The sequence below is a fragment of the Canis aureus genome, chromosome 18 (genome assembly GCF_053574225.1).
Source record: "Canis aureus isolate CA01 chromosome 18, VMU_Caureus_v.1.0, whole genome shotgun sequence".
Lineage (NCBI taxonomy): Eukaryota > Metazoa > Chordata > Mammalia > Carnivora > Canidae > Canis > Canis aureus.
The window spans coordinates 49,987,174-50,013,202 of NC_135628.1; the positions used below are offsets into that span (position 1 = coordinate 49,987,174).

Consider the following 26,029-nt stretch of genomic DNA (forward strand, 5'->3'; position numbering starts at 1 on the left):
CCACATCGGGCTCCCGGTGCATGGAGCCTGCTTCTCCCTCTGCCTATGTCTCTGCTTCTGTGTGTGTGTGTGTGTGTGTGTGACTATCATAAATAAATAAAAATTAAAAAAAACAAATTTTAGATGAATACTGGCTTTCCAATAGACACAGTTTGTTGTTTTAGACTACTTATCAGGAGAAGAATGGGAAAGAACAAGGACAATTTGGTTTGTGTTTAGTGCAAGACTAATCTCATAGAACTTTAGATACTTTTACTCAGATTTACTTGGGATCAAAAGGAGTTGCTCTCTAAAAAGATATGGAGAATGGCTATATAGAAAAACTGGTTAGTATTCTGACATTCTTCATCATACTCATGACTTGAATGTTATACATGTGATACAAAGTGCTTGCAGTCTAAAACATATCTCTGTTACATGTACAGTAAGTTTTTATTTGGCATCACAAGCCCAAATTCATCCCCTTTTCCTTGTGGAAAGCAATTTCAAATACATTTCATATGGAGGAATAAAGAAATCCAAAGTATACAACTCATATACATCTGCTCAGTATCAGTGAAACAGAAAAAGTTGAGTATTGCAGAAAAGATCTAATGGATTATTTTCTGCCTATCAAATTCAAAACTGCTAAAGTGAAGGCAATGACATATCAATTATCATAATTTTATGAGTAAGGCTTAAATGGCCTACTGCAAGCAAAAATTTGAATTTCTTTGGTTATTTCAAGTGTAAGTGTTATTTTCTCTGTAGCATGATTTTGATATCTATTTAAGGGTGTAGCAAAATTTAATCACTGAAATCATGGCCCAATTCACATAAAAAAGGCAGCAAAAATTCCTGTCAAATATCTTAAGATTAACTTGAACATCTATTCATCCACAAATTCCTAACAAAAATTAACCCTTTCACGACCAAGGACATAAGAAATAATAAATTCTGCTTAATGTTAATCTTATAAAAATGTGTTTCTTATTTTACACAATTTTAACTTAAAATCAGCAATGATTTCCTTGAATTATGCAGTACATATAGAAGCCCAGTGGAATCAAGAGTTTTTCTAATGATAATTGTGAATTGGTATTTCAACTATTTAATAACATCTTTAAATGGGATTTTCAGTATAATTAAAAATGATAGACCATACATAGTATTCTACTTTATTGAATAGATATTAAATTAGTGATCTTACATAAGTTCTGAAGAGCCAAAGCATTAGCAATATACTAGAGTTCTTCCATTTTCTTATCAATTCTCTCTGGAGACATTTGATTAATTTTAACATAATGCCTCTTGGTTGAAAAATGGAAATACCAAAAACCAGAGTGCTCTTTTTATTCATTTCTCTTTATCTTAGAGAGTAGCAATATGTGAAGACTACCACAAATGCTGATACATTGAGATTGCTTTTCTCAAGCTGCTTCAGAAAACTACTTTTATTCTGTTAGGGTCTCTTCTCAACTATGCATAAAGTCAGTAAAGTTACAATATGTTTATGCTTTAGTCTAAATATGAGTTGACACATGATCCTCCTAGGATTCTGAAAAAATATAAACAGGTTCAAAAAAGGAAACAGAGACCAAAATCCCAAACTGTTAGCATTCTGATTGGTTCTGCCTGTAATTTTTGGCATGTCTGTGATTTTGAGGGAAGAGACTGTTTTGTTTACTGCTGCATTCCCAATTTCCTTCTCATCACAGTGCTCTGAACAAAGTAAATGCTCAGTGAAATTTGCTCACTGAATAAATGCATTTGATTTACATACTGAGATGGGGCCAAACTCTTAATACACTTTTTTTTTCATGTAATGAGAAAGTTCTAAAACATGATCTTTGAAGGTTGTATTATATTCTTTTTTTTAATGCGATCAGTAATTTATCTAATCAGTATTCTGGGGACATCATAGTTGTTTCTATTTTTTTCAACATTATTTTTTGGACATTATAGCCATTCTCAATTTTTCATAGTTCATAAAAGAGGAAGAACTGACAGCAAAGGACAGTTTTTAAAAAGCTCTAAATTAGGACGTCTGGGTGGTTCAGCGGTTGAGCGTCTCCCTTTGGCTTAGGGCGTGATCCCATGGTCCCAGGATCCAGTCCCACATTGGCTTCCCTGCATGGTGCCTGCTTCTCCCTCTGCCTACATCTCTGTGTCTCTCATGAATAAATAAGTAAAATCTTAAAAAAAATAAAAAGCTTTAAATTTGTGCCACTTAATAACTTTACAGAAAAAGTTCAACTCCTAACAATATATGAAGGTGTTTTTTAAAGATATATCCTCAGAAAAAGAATTTCTAATACATACATGGGAACAAGTGAGCACAGTACTTTTTATCTATTGTCACTGGGTGAAGGGCCTTTTGAAGGTTTCCTCATGACCCCCTAAACTGGAAAGAGGTATATTCTAAATAAATATTGAAACATCATATTTATCTCATCTATTTAATTCATACCACCTACCACATACATAGAATCATACTTTTGAATTCTTTCTACAAACAGAGAAAATCAAATTAATTATTGTTCCAAGGCTAGACGAAGTACCTAAGAGAATCTGGAGCAGGTTAATATCACCATCTGGACACTATAGAAGTGCATTACAAATTGTAAAGGGTAATTCAAATGTACATTATTTATTTAAGACTGCAATTTTCCAGGGACGCCTGGGTGGCTCAGTGGTTGGGCATCTGCCTTCGGCTCAGGGTGTGATCCTGGGATCCAGTATTGGGTCCCTGTATCGGGCTCCCCCCAGGGAGCCTGCTTCTCCCTCTGCCTGTGTCTCTGCCTATCTCTCTTGCTGTGTCTCTCATGAATAAATAAATCTTTAAAAAAAAGAAGACTGCAATTTCCATTTAAAGTATTGCCTGCTTCTTAAATGAACTGCCAGGAACTTAAACTTAATGATTACATTTTGGTTGGCCAGAATACTAGTGTTTGACCTACTAAGATTGAAATCAATAGAAAAACAAAACAAAAAAACCCTCCATTCAGATGAAGAAAGAGCTAAGTAATTGATTGTCTTCTTTCTTAAAACTGAAATGACTGTGAACAATTTAAAGTTCTCCAAGAAAGATCTTTTGGATGTAAAGAGATATTCTCATTTTGGAAAAATAAATAAATAATCTTACAAATCATGATTGACTGGTTTACAATCTGAATTTCTGAACTATTGGAGGACTTTAGAAAAGCAACAGGTAGAACGTAAGGTTTTTAAATTATGTTCTACATTTCAAAAAGCTTTAAATATTGTACAATTACCCATGAGAAATCTGAGCTGACTCCTTGCTTTTGCTTAGGATTAGATGGATTTAATTAGTACTAGTTATATTAATCAGACCAAGAGGTACAAATCAGGTTACAAATGTTTGCAGGATTGGCTTCCCTTTATAAATGAAATAACTGGATTGTACCATGTAGTTTAACGTCCTCTGCCATGATCCTGCAGGCATGGTCCTGTTTGAAAGATTTGTCTTATCACAGTCTTAGGATAACCAAATGTATCATAAAGCCTGAGGAATACATGGAAGCCAGGTTTCAGTAAATTTGAAGTACCTACCATGTATCCTTATAAGAACCAAATCTTATTTTCTGAGGCAGATAAATTATGATATATGTGACATGCCCTTTCTGTGACCTTAGAGTAGAAAGTAATTTTGCACATTCAATATTGGAAATTCAGTGCTTTCAAATAGGTGTCAGTTATGGTCTGTAGAACCATAAAATAAGCATTAAAGTACTCACCAAATATCCTGGCATAAAAAATGCATCTTGATTTGCATTTAGATTTAACTAAAACCATAGGGATTCAACACTAGTAGTGTATTACATCATTATTCTTTGTTTAAATCTCTATTATAAGAAGAGACAGGTACACGGAGTCATATAAGCCTATTCTAAAATTAGATTCTACCAAATGTTAAGAAAAAACTTCCCTGATGCCTTTCTGAAAAACAAGTGATGGCTAGTAAATTACATTAAATATAATTGCTTTTGAATAATAAAAGCACTGGGAAATCCATAGCTTTATTTGTATTTTAGTTTTAAGCAACTCAAACAAAAATGAAGAGATTTTTATAAACTGACGATACTGCCAAAGAATTTCGACATAAAATTTACACGTGACATTTTCTTCCTTTTTTACCATTGTTTGAGTTGTTTTTTAATCAGAACAAAAATATTTTCATTCTTTTTTAGTGCTTGCACACTGCGCTATTTTCAGATTCTTCCACTTGTTACTCAGTCAAGCTATCCTCTACTTTAAAGTTAAGTACTGGCACACATGATGAATGTTTATCTTGAGTTTTTTTTTTTATTTCTCTTCCTTCCCACAGTAAGAATGAGATTTTGAGAAAATGGCATTTGGAAAAAAAAAAAAAACTATCCAAAATGACCACCTCAAGAGAGGATGCTTTGGTCAATTGGTCCAATGTTATTCACTCCATTCCATTCCCATTTTTGTAGCAGCTTCACTAGATTGGGCCTGAAATGACTCATGTATGTAGCCATTTCCCTTGTCACTGCAGCATCTAGGTTTGCTTGGACATTAAGAAATCAGCAAAATAGAATAAAATAAATCCCAAATCTTCTTTATAAGAGAGTAGAAGTAAAGATGATTTGTTTTTCTCACCGAAACTTAGTAATCCTATCTAAGCCTTTATGAGTGTCTCCTGTGTGCCAGATTCTAAGTGTTTTACACATATAATTTCATTTCATCTACCTTGGACCCTCTATGGTCTTCTGAGGTAGGCACTATGAGGATTCACAGTTTCCCAGAGAGGATAACCAACTTGCCTAAGGTCAAAAAGCTATTAAGAGTGTAGCCAGAGATTGAATCTGTGCAGTCTCAAGCAAGAGCTGAGGGTGACATACCAGGATCTACTACTTTGAAAGTTCCTTCTCTAGATGATTAGAATATGAAGCCAAGGTTAACGAACCACTGGCTGATCCAGATGCTACATCAAGGTACTTCAACTCAAATGCTTTCAGGATCAGGCAGGTTAATATAATGTTTGAAGCACGCAGATACAGAATTCATATTCTTAACTTCCAGAATAATGGTACTAAATCTTTTACCTGCCAAAGAACCACCTGAGGAGATTGTTAAAAATGCAAATTATTAAACCTCAGCCCCATAAAATCTTTTTTCAGTCTGCAACAAAATTACCTTGGTTTTATTTTTAAATGCAAATTTCTGGGTCTATGGTAACCACTGCTCTAAAATCACTTTACATGCGAATTACATTCTAGAATTCTCAGATTTTGATTCTGGGCTGTCTAATACGAGATGATCATTTTATTCATTCTAGAAATAGGTACTGGGTAATAGCAAGGAATAAATCCAACTCCTTTCCCAAGGAGTTCATATGCTGCTGGGGAAGGGAAAAAGTATGAGCAAATAAGTATGTATCACATGGGTAGGTGTAATGGAGAAAAGTAAGTCAGGGGTAGGTTTTCTGATAAGGTCACATTGGTACAAAGGATGTGAGAGAGTGAACCATCAACCCTGCAACAGCTCAACAATGTTCAGACTAAGGTAACAACAGAAAAGTCTGTGAAGGGAGAGTTTGCCTGGCATATTGCAAAAACAAGGAGACCAGTGTTTGGACAAGAGTAAGAAAGTAGAAAAGTAATAGTATAAGATGACGGAGAAGTAGTAAGGAAGTAGATCACATGGAGTGCTGAAGGCCATATAATTTCAATTCCATGTGACATTGGAAAACACTGAAAAATTATCTGCTTTATGTTTTAACAGATCATCCTAGCTACAGTATAGAGGATATACTGTGTGAGGAAACTTTGTAGGAGCAGGAAGACCAATTGGGGAGCTATGGCTGTAGTTAAGGCAAGAAAAGATGGTAGTATGGCCAGCATGGTGGTAGAGGAAGTATTAAGAAGTAGTCAAATTCTGGATATATTTTAATGAGTGCACCATGACGATTTTTCAAATGGATTGGATATGGGCCATGTATAAGAGGGATCAAGGATGACTAGATCTAATGTTTGGGCATTCAGAGATTAATAAATTTGGCATAAGTAAAATACTCTCTCAGCAAATTCCTACCTGGGCACCAGTGTGAAGTTTGTTTTACGATTTAGGCAACACCTTCCATGGAGCACTGAAGGCAAAAGAGTATATTATCCTCTAAATAACCATGATTCATTAAAACATAAATTCTTCCTGACAAGAAACATTGAAAATAAGACAATTATTTCATTATCAGTAATTAGAATAGGACAAGGTAAGATTTTCTCAGTGATATTTATATGACTTTTAAATACATATTTTGCACTCTGTACTTATTCCTAACTTCCATTCAAGCTTTGATCATTGTGTAGAAATATTTGTCAATGATTCCAAAATTTAAGTGCAAATTTATTGCTCCTAACCTAATCTAATGGGAATAAACATACAGGATTTCCTATCCAGCCAAATAAAATCACAACCATGCCTATCCACTGCAAGCTATGCTTTCATGTGACTCACAAGTTAATACTTTTCTTTTCTTTTTTTAAATGTTTTTCATTTTAAAATATGTTGCCTTTCCTACTTCCTGTTCTGGAAGCTTGAGACAGAAAGTCATTTAAAGAAAGCTAACTTGGTACAAAATTTTAAATTCTAGGACTGTGCCCTCAAATGCAGGACAAAAATCTGCTGAGGGATAGAGTCATATGTAAAAACAAACTGGCTTTTATCTGCGAGTTCATATTTCAAAGAAGGGAAAAATCATTCTGAAGGTATAGGAGAAAAGAAAAAGAAAGTATATACCAGAGATTCAGGCTTGTATATAAAAACTCTTGTTTAGAAACTGTACAATATTTGATGGAATATATCGATAGATGATAAAGAGGTTTTTCAATGAACACATGCTCCAAATCTTCAGAATACTGTGAACAAATGAAATAAAAGAGAAGCTGAAAATGTCTCTTTGGTAGTTGTGGACTAGGTTGTCAGATAAATTCTAATATAATAACCTGCAAAGTGAACTCAAAGAAAATAAAAGCAAGCACTTGCACTCACATACACATATACACACGCACGCTATGCCAATGTGCCTTTACGACCTAGACTTCAAGGGGAAAAAGATAGACATTCATTAAGATGCTGCTACAGTCTAGAAATAGCAGAAGAGTCCCTGAACTATCCATGTTTCACCAGCTGGCACATCTGAGGGAGAGCTCCTATATACATTAATGCATTATCCTTATCACTGTAATTGATACCTAACACTTCTCAACCCATCAAATGCAGTCCTGAATGGAAGGACATTTATCTCCATCTAAGATGACCATCACTTTGAAACCCTAAGTGATCTCAAATTTCTTAACAGCTTAAATCACAATACTGCAGAGAAAAATAATACATGGTGCTACTGATTCATTTCCCGGATGCCAAATGAAGATGTGATCTCACATACCTGAGCACACTGGTGATGACTTCCTGTTTAGGGAGTTCTGATAACATTTCCAAGTACCAGAGGGAAGAGAAGAAAGATCACTAAGCCCAGACTTTACCTTCACAGACTACTACTAGCTCTTTTTCCTGGAGTGGGTAGGAAGCTTTGATGCCATCCAGTGATCTTGCAGGGCAAGCACAGGAAGAGATATCTTTATTTCCACTCAAATGATGTTTTACAACTTTAGGGTGACTCATCATGGCTGGTTCTATGATGTAATGAAAAGCATTACAGGACTCATTCTCCTTTCTTACATTAACATAAACTCATTTCTCTTACAATGAGTCCTTTGAAGCATGAAAGAACATTTCAAGATGATTGTGTCATGGTAGAGTCCTAATCTGTACCAGGAGTTGGATAGGTCTTCAAAATTCTGATCATCTAAGAACCTCCAGTAGATATAATGAAACCAGGTCCCAGGAGCTTCAGATTTACTTAAAGGGAAAATAACACCAGACAAAAGACAGACTAAAGTAATAATAATATTATTATGAATAATGATAAGGCAATAAAATCAACAAAACAAGTAATCTGAATGCATTCCTATAAAAATATAAAATTCCAAAATTGTTACAATAAGAAATAGAACACTTAAATATGCCAAAAACCATGATAAAAATAGAAATAAATAATCAGAGAATTCCTACTTATGCTGAATAATTACAAATAAGTTTGTCCTTCTCTGTGTATTTATATAAAATACAAAGTCTACTTTATAAAGTGACAAAAGCAAGTTGCAGAAATATATTTATAGCATGAGCTATTTTTAAAAGCATATATACATATATTTACCCATTCATAGGGAAAATAGTCTGCAAAATTATATACCAAACGCCCTCTGGGGTACTAGTTAGAGTAAGAATTAATGTTCAACTTCATATGCTTTATATTGTTTCAATTCATACTAATACAATTACTTTTATTTCAAGAAATTCTGGATACAAACAAAACTTAGTGAAATACATGGCCAAAATTCAAAACACTGAAAATAATCAGAAGAATCTAGCTATTTTCCCAGATATCAAGGAAAGGTGCCAGAAAGTGTAGAAGAGAATCATCTGGCTGGAGAATCACAAGTCATGACAAACTCATGCTTTGACTTTGGAAACACAAAAGCACAGCTGGTTAGATTCTGGCCTATCTCTGGGACCTGCAAGTAGCTACAACATGGGAGCTACACGGACTCAAAAATTGTGCAGCCAGTACCCTATTGTGTGGAGATTGCTTTCTTAGGTAGACAGAGGTGTATTCAGCGTCTATTCCATTAACACCAGTCTTTCTATATTCATTCAGAAACAGTTCCCAACATGCAACATGACCAGGGGTTAAAAAAAGGGGTGGGGGGAAGAAGGAATGATGCATCTCATCTTGGCCTGTGTAGTTCCCTTAAATAGCAGTGTAATGGAGGGTAGGGAAAGAAAGAGCCTCGGTGTCCATTGAAAGATGAATGGATAAAGATGTGGTCTATGTATAGAATGGAATATTCCTCAGCCATTAGAAATGACAAATACCCACCATTTGCTTCGACGTGGATGGAACTGGAGGGTATTATGCTGAGTGAAATAAGTCAATCGGAGAAGGACAAACATTACATGGTCTCATTCATTTGGGGAATATAAAAAATAGTGAAAGGGAATAAACGGGAAGGGAGAAAAAATGAGTGGGAAATATCAGAAAGGGAGACAGAACATGAGAGACTCCTAACTCTGGGAAACGAACTAGGGGTGGTAGAAAGGGAGGTGGGCAGGAGGTGGGGGTGACTGGGTGATGGGCACTGAGGGGGGCACTTGATGGGATGACCACTGGGTGTTATTCTATATGTTGGAAAATTGAACATCAATAAAAAATAAATTTATTAAAAAAAAAAGCGTGTGAGCAGTGCATTTTTCATTATTGTGTAATTGACTACCTCAGATTTTCTAAGCTACGCCCTCTCTTCCTCATATAGAACAGTGCAGGGGTGACAAGAGACAATCCAGTAGTAGCTAATGGATGCTGCAGAGACTGGAAATTGAGCAAGAAGTTGTGCACAAACTACATTCTTAAATTTATGTAATTTTAAATCTGACATGAAGACTACTGGTATTCACATGAACAGGAAAGAGGACATGGCTCAAATCAGAGCACAGTGAACTACCATCTACTTGTTCCAGAAATAGAATTCTCCTAGCATTCTGCGTTCCTGCTTCATGGTAAGGTGCATACATCATCACTGTATAAGCACTAGGTGTTGAGAGACCAGTTCTTGTTACAAGCTGAAAGGTTAAAAAACAAACAAATGATGACAATGTGGGGGAGTTTATTAAAAAAAAAAAAAAAGAAAAGAAAAGAAAGGAGACGGCACTGTGACCTGCTGTACCTTCTGACCCCTCCTCTTCTAGACTGGGTGTTTCCTGAAGAGGAAATGGCTCTCTCGCCTTCAGATCCCCGCATACCACTGATACTGAAATCGATCTGTTCTTTTATACAGTTCCTAAAACTTTTCTCTGAAGATGTTTTGAACCAAAGTTTATATCCCCAAACCAGCAGCATCAGCCTCTTTTTCTACCATCTCCAACAAGCTGATAATTCAGTGATGAGAGACGGGTAATTAGGTCTGGGGATAGGCTAATGTACTCAGAAACTAGAATTTGGAGTTGTTATGAGCAGAGGAAATCAGATATTTGACCCTTTCTTGGCCAATAAAATGTTAAAAGCCTTTTGATAGTCTAAGAAAACATAACATGGACTCCTCTCATAATTTATTTCCAATGTTACTTCAAATATTTAAGGAAGGTCTCATTTGTAGAAAATCCCATGCTAGCTTTTGCCCCAGAATCCTGGAGTGGTTAATAGTGCAGCCTCTGAACACAGATTACCTGAATTCGAGTACTGACTAGCATTTAATAACTGTGTGAACTTAGTGAAGTCAGCTCATCAATCAAGCCTCAGTTTTATCAGGAAAATGATTGTTGTGAAACTCAAATATAGTTAAATGCTTTGCACAGTACCTAGTATATAGACAGTCTTAAATATCTTTTATATGGACACTCCTGTGTGATTCTTTGCCTCTAATCATGCTTCAACTCAACACAGAGCAAATAAAGAAAACAGGTGTAATATGTGTATTAATTTATTCTTCACTAATATTGAACTAGGTAGATCTGTATGTCTCAGTATTTACCAAATAATATACGCAAGTCTATACATATATACAAATATTTGTATATTTGTATAAAACTGAATATTTACGATTCTAAATTTCACAACCACTGTCATATAAAAAGTAGACTACCATATAAATATCTCATTCTATGTTCAATCTGAAATATAGATATATATTACACAAGACAATTTTAAAAAAGGTAATATAAGCAAGTCACTAACACTGTAAAATCTGACTGCTTTATTAGATCAAGGTGGACTGCAATACCTTCTAATACCATGTAGAGACGCAAGCAATCAGAAGTACATAATTCAGGTCTTAAAAAAACAGATTTATCCTAAATTGGTTTACAGCACTGAAAGAAAGCAATCCTGCCACATACACTAAAGTGAATCAGTCCTGTAAGCGTGCTGTCATCAGTCAGAAGAGCACTGATGAGTGCTCTTTAAGCAGCAAGAGTACTTCTTTAAGCAGATCTGTTGTACAAAACCAAATCAAACCACTAGCCGCTACATGCCTCGCACTTAGTAAAAGCAGAATGAGTTAATGTAAGGACATTTTCTAACCCCATATCCATGCTAAAATCATTAACACTGCTGATATAAAAATCAGGGCAGGAAAAGAAGGTCAAGTATAGATAGAGGCTGGCAGATAAATCACTGGCTGACGCATGGAAAAACCAATAAGGAAAGTGATTTTTAGTGTAGAGTATCAGAACAATTTCTCTGAAAGGGCTACTAGGGGTAAACAAAGACAGTCCTACTTATTCTCCTTTCTCCTTTATGCCCCTAGCAACCACCATACTGGAAATTTTGAGCCAAAGAAATATTTTTAACTTACTCACAAGAAGGCAGTAAGATAACATAATGTCTATTTGTGGAAAAAAAATTAAATGTGGTTAAAATGGAAAGATAAACTATACAGTTAAACTATGTGTTTGATAACAATCTCACAGAAAATTATGTTTTCTAAAATTATAATATTTTACATATGCTAAGCTAAATGACAATATTAGATTATATCTTCTGCAACTGTGGTGTCAAAAATCTGATAGCAAATTTGCTGCTCTGTTCCACTTGTGACATTATACGACTTGATGAAGCATTCCAACCATGGATATGCATCTACAAATGAGAAAAAAAAAAGTTATTTAACCGTTAACGTTAAACAAGTATCTCTGAAATATGTATCTAAGTATAATGCTTAGCTAGAAAAATTAACATTTAATTTAGCTTGAAAAGTAAATAAATACACTTTAAATTTAATATTATCTACTCTTCCATTATACACTGGGTTCTTGTTACTGTTTTGCAACAATCTTAACAGAAAACAATAATTAAATGTGGGATTTTCCAAACATTTGATAGCAAAGGTAGCAGTCATCTCATTCTGAACTTTTCTTCCTGCTGCTTACTGACCTCCCCAGATTTTTGTTTTTTGCTTTTCCTTTTTTTTTCTTGGTTGACTGCAAAGAAACTGATTGTGAGATTCACATCAGCTGCTCAGGCTCTTATACTTGTCTAGCTGAAACTCCCATCAGGTACCAGGCTCTGAGTTCAGACAATGTTGGCACCTGAGGTGCTATTTCTAACCTTTGGTCAAGACCACAATAAATCTATTTAAAACTTCTAGAAAAGTTTCTTAATGCTTCTTCATATTCAAGTTTGAAAGACACTTAATATAGTCAATACTGGCAAGAGTCAAGCAAGACAGGCATTCTCCTCTCCTTATATTTCTGGTAGAACTATAAATAGGTAAAATATTCTTGAAAAGCAACCTGGCAACATTTATCAAAAGCCTACCAAGCCCGTGCTCTTTGATATGAAAGTTTTATTTCCAGAAATTTATCTAAAAGAATTAAAACCAAAATTTAAAGCTGACATCAAATAAAAGTATGTAAGTTAAACCTAGCTACAGATTTATATAAAAGCTATCTTTTTGGAATTGTTATAAAATGCAGACTGACGAGGGGATAATAAAGTCTGATTAAAAATAACCTAAACAGGGCAGCCCCGGTGGCCCAGCGGTTTAGCGCCACCTTCAGCTCGGGGTGTGATCCTGGAGACCTGGGATCGAGTCCCACATCGGGCTTCCTGCATGGAGCCTGCTTCTCCCTCTGCCTGTGTCTCTGCCTCTCTCTTTCTCTCGGTGTCTATCGTGAATAAACAAATAAAATCTTTTTAAAAAAAGTAACCTAATAAGTTAAAGTGACAGCAGCTAAATCTGCAGCTGGTGAAATTGGTTATTGATGAGAAATTGTTAGGGGAGTCAAGCTGTTTTTCTATGATGGAGGTCTGTAAATTTCTTTCTCCTTCCTTTCTTTTCTTTCTTTTCTTTCTTTTCTTTTCTTTCTTTCTTTCTTTCTTTCTTTCTTTCTTTCTTTCTTTCTTTCTTTCTTTCTTTCTCTTTCTTTTCTCTTTCTTTCTTTCTTTCTTTCTTTCTTTCTTTCTTTCTTTCTTTCTTTCTTTCTTTCTTTCTTCTTTCTTTCTTTCTCTTTCTTTTCTCCTTCCTTCCTTCCTTCCTTTTCTTTTTTTCCTTCCTTCCTTCCTTCCTTCCTTCCTTCCTTCCTTCCTTCCTCCCTTCCCTCCTTCCCCTCCTCCCTCCTGCCTTCCTCCTTCCTCCCTTCCCTTCCTTTCTTTTCTTTTTTTAAAGATTTTATTCATCTGTTTGAGAGAGAGAGAGAGAGAGAGGAGAGAGATTCCCTAACTCAGCAGGATGCCTGAAACCATGACCTGAGCAGAAGGCAGATGCTTACCTGACTGAGTCACCCAGGTACCCCTAAGGTCTGCAATTTCAAATAAACAGAAATGATGGCCCACAAAAGAAGTCCAGTGGCAGTAAATGTAATCAACATGCTTTGGATCTGAAGATCTGTTTAATGCATAAGATGTTATCCAGAGAACAAGTAAAGCTGACAGTGTAATCAACATGCTTTGATCTGAAGATCTGTTTAATGCATAAGATGTTATCCAGAGAACAAGTAAAGCTGACAGAAAACAATTAATAAAATAAAAATGTATAAAATCTAAAACTAGTTACTACTAAGCAGAAATTCATGAATGAATTAAACTGGCTAAATGAAGTGTTATAGAAAATGTCTCTTGTCAAAATTTCATCTCTTGGTATAATCTCAACAAAAATATTTGTATGCATAAACACAGTATCAAATGTGCTTGTGATCAAAACTACCTCCCTTTTATTATATTTCAAAAGATTTTAAAAATCTTTTCATTTCATGAATTCTGATTCTTACCTATTTTCTCCCTGCTGTCTTCATCAAAAGGTAAACCAGACAATAGATTATTTAGATCCAGACTTCCAAGTTTTCATACCTCTATTTTCTTCTTTTTAAAGATTTTATTTATTTATTTATGAGAGACACAGGGGGAGAGAGAGAGAGAAGCAGAGACACAGACTGAGGGAGCAGCAGGCTCCATGCAGGGAGCCCGACATGGGACTTGGTCCCGGGACTCCAGGATCACACACCCTGTCCCGAAGGCAGACGCTCAACCGCTGAGCCACCCAGGCATCCCCTTTTCATGCCTCTAAATCTACATATTAGATACATGTCAAGTACTGTTTCAAAAAAAGAATGAATGTTAAAAATATTATTGCCTACCAATTTTTATTCCTGAAGGACAAAACATATCCATGATCGAATCCATACTCTGCTGAAGGTCATCATTGATGAGGATTTCTGATGCTGGGATCTGGAAGAATTTGTCCTTGAAAAAATTTAGAGGAAAAAAGGAAATTAATCTTTTTTATTTTTTTGAAGATTTTATTTATTTGAGATAGAGAGAGCACTGGGGTTGGGTGCAGGGAGAGGGAGAGGCAGGCTCTGCTGAGCAGGGAGCTGGACGAGGCCTTGATCCCAGGACCGAGATCATGATCTGAGCCAAAGGTAGAAGTTTAACCGACTCTGCTACCCAGATGCCCCAGAAGTTAATTTTTTAAAAAGTTATAATAAAAGTATTTCATTATTATCTAATTAAAATAATCGAGACTATTTTACTCTACCAATATTGTAGAATTCATAGAGTTCTTGTCTGAATTCTTAAAATCTGATTTACTACTGGAATCTAAAGACAGCATAGAGGTGTGTGTGTGTGTGTGTGTGTGTGTGTGTGTGTGTATAATCCAATTAAACTGCTTCGACTTAATGATAAGAATAATGGTATTTAGGAAAGAGTGGGGTCTATCATTCTCCTTGTGTATAGGAAAAAAATCTAGTGTTAAGTTTAAAAGAGTATAACACATGATGAGGTGTATTCATTTTTCCCTCCTCTATCAGATTATAAGATTATACTTTCTTAAAAGAAAAGATTTTGTTTGCTTTGTTTTGTTCACTGCTATAACCTCATCACATACAACAGTACCTGGCACATAGCAAATGCTCATTAAATATTCATTCAATAACTGGACAAATGAATTGTTTAAGTGGGAGGGAAAATTCTCTCAGCGTTACCCCAGACTGTTTCCCAATGTGTGCAGTAAAAATATTCAACCTTACTGCTAACAGAAATCTGGCCTCTGCTGTTGGCTTCTGGAAATAATCTCTCAGCCTTAGAAAATGCCTGTTAGGAATGTCCATGTTTGTTACACTAGAGGTTTAGGTTGTGAGTTTGGGGCATGTGGTATTTACTTGATCTCTGAGGGGCTGAAAACTGAGATCAGCCATATGGGCTAATTAACCATGAATGACAGAGTCCCAATAAAAACTCTAGACGCTAAGGCTCAGTGAGGCTTCCCTGCTGGCAAAACTCCATGTGTAACATTACACATCATATAAGGCTGGTAACACTGTCTACTACTCCATGGGAAGAGAACCACTAGAAGCTTCATGTTTGGAACTTCCTGGACTCTGTCCTATGTACCTCTTCCCCTGGATGATTTTAATTTGTATCCTTTAGGTATAATAAACCATAATAGCACAGTAACTTACAGAAAGTTAACAGGAGTCTTTCTAGCACATTATCAAAACTTCAGGGTGGTCCTAGGAACCCCCAAACTTAGAACTGTTGTTAAAAATGAGGGAGGTTTGTGGATAGCTCCCTAGCTACACACAATATAACCATCTCCCTTCTGAAGTAATTTAGTTCTCTCTAATATGGACATATGGAGACTTAAAAAACCTCGTAAAATGGTGCTAGATAATGTCTAGAAGTTGTGGTCATACTTCTGCCTCTGGCTCCTGGAGTAAACCTTCTGAAGACTCTCTCTTCAAATTCCTATTCTTCAATTTTTCATGATTTGGATATTAAATTTACAGAGTCAAAGCAAGACAGGATAAATATATAGACACTTCAAGATTTATGTGCTTGTATTTTATTTTTTTAAGTTGCCTTAAATCCTCTCAGTAATAAAGTAGGTATGAATACATACACTAGAATTTAAAAAAAAATTTTTTTTGTTATAAATACCTATACCAACTCTGTTACTTACAGAATCCATGAGATAAGCTTCCAATACTCCTGTTCCATCATCAAGAGTAAATGTCATTACAAACACATGTTGAAGGGGTACAATACCCAGTACTAGTGAAGGGAAAAAAAGATCAAACTATGTGAATCTTCTATTCCTTATAATCAAAGTGAAGTAAAAATTGTCTTATGCTGTTATGTTTTGTTTACTAAAATAATTTAAGATAAAAAGTTATATATGTGACTTTCATTCTTTAATAACAGTATATTATATTCATTTAGCAGGTCCAATTTAGAACATTACATTATACCTATGTAGGGACAATGACTCATAAGCAATTGCTTCTATTTTTTTGATTAAATATTAGCATAATATATCATTAAAATGAGTTGCTAACTTGATAGAAAACATAAAAACTGATTCATGAACTACAATTCACTGTATGTCTGCCTCATGAAAGACAAAATTAAAATTCAGAATGTTCTAAAAAAATAGTATACAGTTTAATACTTATGATTCTGTAACATGTCTCTCCCCTCTGTATTATAAACATGGGGATCACTTATTTTTTAAGATATCATCTGGTTCAATGGACAAAAATATCAGAAGATGAGATTTCATAATTTGGTAAGATGAGGAAGAAGAAATTAAAGAGAGATACTAAATGATATGAAAATTCATAGGTTAAAATGGTACTTTGTATTTGGAGATAGGAGACATTTAAAATTTATAAAATCAAATACTGTCTTCCATTTGTGGAATCCATATTTAAAAGGAGTAATTAAGAATAAATTAGGATAGAGAGAAATGAATTATGGCATGCAGACATGACAAAAATTGTTATTATAGAAGAACTGATTTTTAGGATTCTAAAGGTCTCCATAGGTTAAAACTAAGCTAAAACCAAGAAGGGTGACCATAAAATCCACCCTGAGGGACCTACCTAAACAAAGAACTGCATTAAGAATGGGATAGGGAGACCACACTGTAAAGCAGGGAGCTCACATGAAAGTAACCTGGAATTGCATGGACCACAAACAAAATGTGAGGTAGCAATATCATATAGCTAGATTACAAAAGAAAGAAAATAAAACCAAGTATACAAATAAATATCTACACAATAAAATTTTCAGGCTAGTAGAAACAAAGTGTCCAATTTTAGAGAAATAAAGGTTTTCTTTATATGCTCAACTGGATAACATTTGCAGCCCTATTTGCAGCTTTAAATGATAAACTTTGAGAAGAACAGTGGTAAAGTGAAATGTTTACTAAGGAGGAGAAATGAAATAGTAAGGAATGTGAGAAAATACCAAATGAAGTGAGGGTATGTACCTAGCTGGAGAAATAAAAACTTGGTGAAGGCTTGATGGGGATCTTTAAATGCACAAAGCCGGTTAATCTTATTGAAGACATGTACTCTAATTATAGTTGACAGAACATGGTTTATATTAAAATTTTAAAGAGGCAGATTTTGCTTAAAAATTAAGGGCATATGTTGCTTTGCAATGTAATGAGTCCTCTGTCACTGAAAGAGTTTTACGCCGCAGCTGGATGATCACAGTTGAAGAATATGATAGAAGAAGTTTTTGTTCCAGCTAAAAAATGTATATTGGGTAAAGAGCTGTGTAATAGCCATCATTAAAACTGTTTTTAATCCTAAAATACTGTGAACTGGAGAGATTTTTCAGAATCTGTATCTGTAATTAATAATTAAAACTGAAACAAATTATTGAACATTAAAATGTAATGGTTAAAGATATTGGTAGATGCTTGAAAGCAAGTTTTCAAATATTTTAAACTTCACTTTATACTTTTATTATAATCACTGATAAAACTGGTTATAAAATCACCATAAAAATGGTTTTGCCTGAGTAAAGTTAAACTATAGCTCAGTCTTTGCTCCGGTTTTACTATACCCACAAACACTGAAATATAATCAGTGAGGTCACAGTTGCACGACACTGAAATTTAGCTCACCTTCAGCCACAGAAGATGGAATCCATTGTGTTTTATCAACCAGGGAATTTAGATTTTGAATTGGTCTCAAAGTAGAACATTGTTTACATCTGAAATTAATGATAGAAAAAAACCACAGGCATTTAAAAATAATTATTATAACTCATTTATTATACTTTATTTTTGTTGTTCAAACAAGCAGTTTAAAAAGTTAAACAATAGTGTTGTACCTTCCCTACTGTAATGCACAGAGTATAAGCCAAATTATAAAAATATAAGCTTTTTACAGTAGAAGCAATTGAAAAGAAAGAATGGTTCAGAATAAGGAACTAGGTTGAGAATAAGAGAGAGGGTCCAGATCCAGATTGTTAATTTGGCTGATTTCTTTATTTGGTAAAATGAAAAAGTGTGAAAGAGACAATCTCTAAGGACTCTTTCATTTGATGGCTCTGTGATAATAGTTACGGTCTTAGGTAAATATAACCAATAGGAAAAAATCATTCTCACTAAAGAAGTCAATGAGACTTTGGATAATATATTCAGTGAGCACATACTTAGATTTAGAGGTTCACAGTTTCTAACACCTACTACAATACTTATCTTTCATAATAAAATCAATGTGAAACTACACAATCTACTAAAACTGCACATTATTTAGTAGAGGTATTTTGCTTTATTTATATACAAACATACTTTAAGTACAAATAATTGTTTTTTTTTTATTATATATCATCGTAAGATTAGGAGATGTTGATAAGAAAATATCCTTGAATAAAAATATAAAAATCAATGTCCAAAAGGTTCATACAGACTCCTTTTTTTTTTTTTTTGCAGACTCCTTTTCACTTGTAATCTAGGGAAAGATAGAGGGTACTTATATTAAATATTATCTCCTCCCACCCTTCAAATACATAGATATTTCTTCAACAGAAAAAGGGAATATTGAATGAAGGCATATTATTTCCTAAAAAACGGGCTGTGATAATAACTTTAGACATTGATAAAGTATGCAAATTAAAAATTAAATATACAGATTAAAATATAAGGGTAACATAAAAATTAAGTACAGAATTCATTACTTCCAAAGTAGCAAAAGAGGAAAAAGGGGAAAAATCAAGAACATTTTTATAAATAAATCTAACAGAATACTAGAGGAAAAAAAAAAAAGCTAAACAATAACAAAAAAAGGTGGGGAGGGGAAAGAGTAATAGTTTTTTTTTTTTTTTTAAGAGTAATAGTTTAAATAGACAACATAAAATGTAGAAACAAAACCTAAATATATCAGTAATTAACATATTTTAAACTCATTTAAACATATTTTAAAATAACTAAAATCTAGTCCTAATTATTTATGAGACTTCCTAAAATATAACAAAGAAACATGAAAGCTAACCAGCAAAGAGCCCTGAAATCTACAAAAAAATCCTGATAAAAAAAAAAGATCATAAACCTACAACCACTGAGGATATTAAGCAATCACTCTCTCAGAAGTGATTAAATAGACAAAGTTACAAAGGAAAAAGAAGTTTTGAATATGATTAACAAGCTTGTCTACTGGACATAACACTATTAAATACTAAACACAATTACTAAAAAATACATGTTCTTTTTAAAATATAGGCAATATATACAAAATCTGAACAAATATCCTGGGATACAGCAAAGCTAAGTGAAGCTTATAGAATCATTATGAAATGTATCAAGCTATGTGGTTAAAAAGTAATCCAAATAAAATACAAAAAAACACAGCACCTAAAATGCGTGTGTGAAGATTTAAAAATACACAGCTAAATAATTAATGGGCCTAAGAAGAAATCACAATGAGAATTAGGAAACATTTAGAAGAGACAAAACACAACAAAAACACACAAAAAACTCACTACATATCAAATCCTGGGTTAAAGCTATGGCCATTTTCTCAGGGGAAATATTAGGGGCCTAAATGTAAATATTGAAAAATATACTAAAAATTAATGAGTTAACTGAGGTAAGCATTCAATTAAAAATGCTTGAAAAAGAAAAACTGAAGAAATCTTAAAAAAGTAAATGCAGAAAATAAAAATACAAACAATAATAAAACAATAGGGAGTGTCAACAAAACAAAAGCTATTTGCTTTGGCAAAAAAGGTCAAGAAAAAAAGGTGGCAATAATATTAAGTGGATTCAGGAACAAAGTGGAGATTTAATAATCATCAAAAGCACTATGAACAAGTTTATGTCAACAAATTTAAATTTACATGAGACAAAAACTTTTCTGAAAAAATTTCATTAGTAAAAGAGTCAAGAAATAAAAAACCATAAAAGATGTGTTACTATTAAAGAAACTGAAGCATTAGTTTTTTAAAAATATTTTTATTTATTTTTTAAAGATTTTATTTATTTGAGAGTGAGAGAGCACATGAAAGTGAGCAGGAGTGGGCTGAGGGGCAGCGGGAGGAGGAGATGATGGGCTTCACATGGGGCTCAATCCCTGGACTTCAAGATCGTGACCTGAGCCAATGGCAGATGCTTAACCAACTGAGCAACCCAGATGACCATGAAGCAATTACTTTAAATTCTGCTTTTTAAAAAAGAATCAGGTCCAGAAATCTGAGTAAAGTAACTAAAACCTAAGTAAGTAAAACCTTTAAGGTTTCACAAGCATTTTGATAAACATAATATTTTAAATTTGTAAAACAGAAGAAACTATAAAGTTAAAAAGGTACAAGACAGACTACAAATTACTTGATATGCATGCCTGTTTCTAGTTCCTAATATATCCTGATTATCTTTCAGTTCCTCAGTGGCAACAAATCTGGTACAGAAATTTTGGAATTCAATCACTTAACTTCTAGTAGGATACAGCTCTAAACCATCTTTGGACGAGTATCTAAATCTTTGTGAAAGAAAACAAATGAATATTAGCCTCTGGGTGAGCCTTATACTTGGCACATTGTAGGTAACTGACACATATGCTATCAAAAGAATAAATATACACCAGAAAAATCTAGTACCTATAAGTTGGTATTCAAACAGTATCCATTGAATATACAGCAACTAGTGGGATAAAGTAATAAAAGTTATTTCTATGCAGTTTTTAATTCTCAAAATTCTCAGATTTGAAAGCATACCCATAGTGATGAATTTTCCCTTGTATAAGGAATGGTGCTGAAAGATCAAGGACTTCCAGGTCTTCATGGCCAGATCTCACAGGAATTACACTATGAAACTTGTCTGCGAGTTTGCAGATTTCACTGAGTGTACCTCCTATTAACAAAGAATAAATAAATCCTTTAAGTAGTACAAATACAATGAAGGCAAAGTTGAGTGTCTATTAAGTAACACATGAGGTATAGCAAAAGACTAAGGGGATTGCAAGAAAAAGACAATGAAGGCATGAATTTAGATGATTAATACATTTATACATTGTAAAATACAGTAATTTGTAAACTTAGTATACTGCCCTGATCACAGAAACCAATGCACAAAAATGCCAGGACTTGAGCAAAACACAAGGCTTGTGAAATTTTAACCATTTCCCTAAATTTTTTTTTATTTTTAAAATTTATTCGAGAGAGACAGAGAGAGAGAGAGAGAGAGAGAGAGAGAGAGAGAGGCAGAGAAACAGGTAGAGGGAGAAGCAGGCTCCATGCAGGGAGCCTGATGTGGAACTTGATCCCGGGTCTCCAGGATCACGCCCTGGGCTGAAGGCAGTGCTAAACTGCTGAGCCACCCAGGGATCCCCCATTTCTCTAAATTTTTATACAAATTGCTCTTTTATGCCAGAACAGTTTGGTTCAAGTATTCAAAAGAAAATTGAGAGCCGAAGTTTAACAGGATTCTCATTATTAAATTTGCTATGTCTAAGTAAATCTAATATTGGGTTTGAAATAAATCTTTTAAACTTTTAGGTTATTATATTTAAATATAGATGCAAACAGTCTGTGTAATAAGGATTCAAGTATAGTGTTTGTTTTTCCTGAAAAATCCTCAAACTTCCATTAAAGCCATCATGTTGGCAGAGAAGAGTGAGCATGCCCAGTGGTGTACTACCACAAGGCACCGATATCTATAATAACTCAAACCTACTGGTACCTTTTCTGGGTGCACTTTTCACCTAGATTGATAATTCTTCCTCTCCAGGGAAAGAGAATATGATTTAAAAAATACTTCTGTGTATTTCCTAAAATCTGTAATGTTAAATTCAATTTTGAGGGGGAAGCACTTCCCGCACAGCAGAGTAAGGACATCCAAAAATACACTTCTCCAGAATAGGAAAAAGAACATCGGCAAAAACTGTCAAATTTGACTTTTTCAGAACCCCATTAATTAACCAAATTCTTGAAACAATCCAAGAAGCATTTATTCAGAGAAAAGAGATAAATCTTGGTAAGGACAGCAAGGTCTGTGGTGTTTTAATGTGCCCAGGTCCCATTCCTCTTTTCACAGCTTTGTGAGGCTGGAAATCACAGTTCTGCTATGTCATACTGCAGTTAGGTAGGCCTTAGCCTATGATTAGGGTTATAATACGATAAAATAAAAATAATTTTATTAAAGTGCTTTCAGATATATTTTCATTAGCATCTTATTAAAAAGCTCTGTAAGTTAAGTGTTATTACTCTGGATTACCTATTTACTCAATATATATTTACTGAGAACCAGTTGCATATCTCTACTGTTATACCCTCGGAGCTAAAGATCCATAGATTAAAATAAACACATATCCTGTATTAGTTACATACTGATAAGCAAACAAGTCTATAAACAGATATAATGCAAATATAATACAAAAAGAAAAGTGATCCACTGAAAGTTCATACACCATGCAGTAAGAACCACTCAAATCTGCCTGGTGAATCAGAAGAGTGCTTGGTATGTGTAAGTGCTCATTAAATATTTCACATGAACTGCTGAGTAAAGGGAATTATTGCGTTACTTATGAACATGTACTGGAGCATGGAGAATAGCGATGGAATGGCAAAGAGGCACAGAGAAATATCCTGGGTTTAGGAATTGCTACCAGTTTGATATAGCTGGAGGGTGGAATGAGGATCGAGAAATTGTAGGAGTTGAGACTGATAGGTTGTGAGATGAGTGATAATTAAAGACAGGATCAGGAACTAAAGGTACTTCTTCATTCAAGCTTCCTTGGGACCCTCAAGTTTCATTTGGCTTCAGCACAGAATTGTGGGAGGCCGTATAACATAGGAAAACTCTAAGACACAGGATATCCTTTTAGCCCTACAAGGAGAGTTCTTATAGAACCTGATAGATCCAGGGCTTTATTTTATTTTTAGGGCTTACAAATAGTCTTATCCATTTTTTTTGTGTGTGCATGTGTTTGTGTGTTTTGTTTTTATATCTATTTCCTGGTAGAGATTAAAATATTGCTAATGGAGTAAGATACCACATTTCACTCACTAAAGTAGACAAATTTTCTTAAGTGCTAGTGTATGATGATGTGGATGGGGAAACAGATAATCTCATATGCTACTAAATCATATGAACCAAAATAGCTTTATTGGAAAGTAACTAGGCAACATTTACTTTATTCCTTGTGTCCTCCTAATTACACTTCACCCAGAGGGAAGATAAAGTTCATCATAGAGTTACTATGTCAAAAAACAGGAAACAATTCAGTTCCACTTACTACCTGTACTGGGAAAGATCTAAAACTTCTCTATGATTCAGTTTTCTCATATATAAAAAACAGCTTTTAATAGTACCAACTGAATAGGATTATTGTGATGATTAAGTACATAGAAATTAAAATTATTTCTGGTACACTATAAACGTGTTAAAAATGTCACAAAAATAATACCAATGGTAAAATTCATGTGTATTCATATATATATATATATAAATATATATATATGAATATATATATAAATATATATATATGAATATATATATACTAACAATTTACATATTACTTTTATAAATAGAAAAATGTCAGTAACAAAAATGATCATAAGTAATAAAGATCAGTTCATTTATAAAATGAAACTAAAGATTTTCTGCAAATTAAAGATAATGTTTCCTTTTATTATAGAATATTCTCAAGGAAAATAATAAAACTTTAAATTTGGCATGGGAAAAGTATGTGTTGTGGGTGTGTGTGTGTATATATATATATATGAAATAAACATCAGATTAAAATTAGACAAAAGTGGAAAGGAAATGCAAAAATAAATGACTCGATTTCAGTCTTTTAAAACATGTCAAGTCTTCTTTACTCATTTCAAGGGTCCCTTCCTTGACTTACATATCAAGAGATGACTTTCTTCTACTTTTATGGAACAACAGTGACATCCAGAGGCTAAGACAGCAGCAACTGTACATAACAAGCAGCCTCTTGATTAACACTACTCAGCTTGAGAATGAGCTTGAATCTGTTTAAGATTATATCTAAAATCCAAGATGGACAAATGCAAACACTTGAGTTCAATGTATAATCTCAAAAGGTCATTCAGATTAATTTGTGTGTGTGTGTGTGTGTGTGTGTGTGTGTATGTGTATATATATATTTAAATCTACCTGTTATATATATTCCATTTTATCGAATTGTCCTAGGTTGCCCTAAAATATATTTAATGATCATTAATCAAAGAAAGACATAGACAAAAGCTGTATTCTAATAAAACAGTAATTTAAATACCTTCTATCAAAATCAGACAGTCACTTGAAAGTGGAAGAATACCATTATTTTTTACAAAATGAACAGCCACATTTCGTTCTCCTTGATCTGTAGTGGTCCACATTTTTGAATCATATAATGATGTATTTTGTAGTTTGGTATCTGGGGTCTTACTTGCACCCTCTTGTAAAATTATATCCATATCACCCTCATGTGGAACTTCTTGCCTAAAATCATCAATGACGAAATACAAACCAATTGGTATAAACTTAGAAATTCAAATTTAACAAATTATCCAATTAAAAAATTTTTGTTTATATGCTGATGAGCCAGCTACTTATTTTAAAATATGGAGATAATTCACTTTGCAGATTGAATGACTTATTCAACAAAAAAGATACATTTGATGATACTTCACGTCTGAGTAGATCTATCATAATTACATTAACCACCAGCAATTTCCTTATCTGGTTTAGTAATAACAAGGATCTTATAACTATTTCTAACACCAATTCATTCTCCTTTTGTAAAGAATGTTAAACTTCTCTGTGGGGGGAAAAAAGACAGTTGCCCATTAAATATCCACTTACCTAACCTAAGTAATCCCCCTTTCGTAGGGCACCTACTTTACAAACTGATATTCCCTTCGATTACATTTAACCTAGAATAATAATTTTAAAAAGTTGCATGCTAAAGTATGTATACGAAATAAATGACATGATCCAGAATCAAAAGGTCTATGTCCTCATCCTGGTTCTGTCCCCAACCTGTTGTGTAACTTAAGGTAAGTTTAAGGTAACACCTTTAGCCTTTCTGAGATGATTTTATTTGTTTAAAAAAATGCTCAGAGAGGATGGCTTTGTTTGGCAAAGCTATACAACTTTACAGAATTTGACAAGCTTTAACTTAATATTTCAATAATTACCTAAAATCTGTATTTTAATTCCAACTACCATTTCAAGCTCAAATGGGTAGCAAATGGCCCCCCCATTTTATGTGAGGAAGTCTGATGATCAAAAATCTCTACAAATAGCACTATTTTGTAATGTAATAGTAAATATAGGTATATTAGTATTAGTGTACACAGATGCACACAAATATATATACACACAAATATGTACTTTAAAATGGAAATGTACTTTATTTACACATTATATATTTAGAGGGAAGACAAATTGCATGAAAAAGGAAAAGAGATTAAATATAATTTCAGAATATGTCTTGACCTAATAAGTACATATTCATTCTAATGTCTTATAAAGTTACTTACATATGTATAATAATTGATGTTTGGAATAAAGTCTGCTGTACTGAGAAGTTCTCAATGATTAGTAAAAATTTAAGTTATGAATACTATATTGTAAGACAGAAATATTATCAACAAGGCTTTCTTTATCATTTATTTAGAAATTTCATCTAACCAGAATTCTTCTCTATT

The 26,029-nt window shown here is 33.7% G+C and overlaps 1 protein-coding gene across 5 annotated transcripts in view; it reads right to left on the minus strand.

Moving 5' to 3' along the window:
* Positions 1-10,546: 10,546 nt before the first annotated feature.
* Positions 10,547-26,029, minus strand: part of POT1 (protection of telomeres 1) — an 85,835-nt gene continuing 70,352 nt past the window's right edge. For all 5 annotated transcript variants that reach the window (XM_077857190.1, XM_077857191.1, XM_077857189.1 and 2 more), the window contains 6 exons: positions 24,613-24,818; positions 21,086-21,221; positions 17,997-18,085; positions 16,041-16,132; positions 14,215-14,320; positions 10,547-11,719 (listed from right to left, as the gene is read on the minus strand). In XM_077857190.1, the coding sequence (XP_077713316.1) occupies positions 11,607-11,719; positions 14,215-14,320; positions 16,041-16,132; positions 17,997-18,085; positions 21,086-21,221; positions 24,613-24,818 (742 nt within the window). In that variant the 3' untranslated portion in view covers positions 10,547-11,606. The remainder of the gene's footprint in view (positions 11,720-14,214; positions 14,321-16,040; positions 16,133-17,996; positions 18,086-21,085; positions 21,222-24,612; positions 24,819-26,029) is intronic.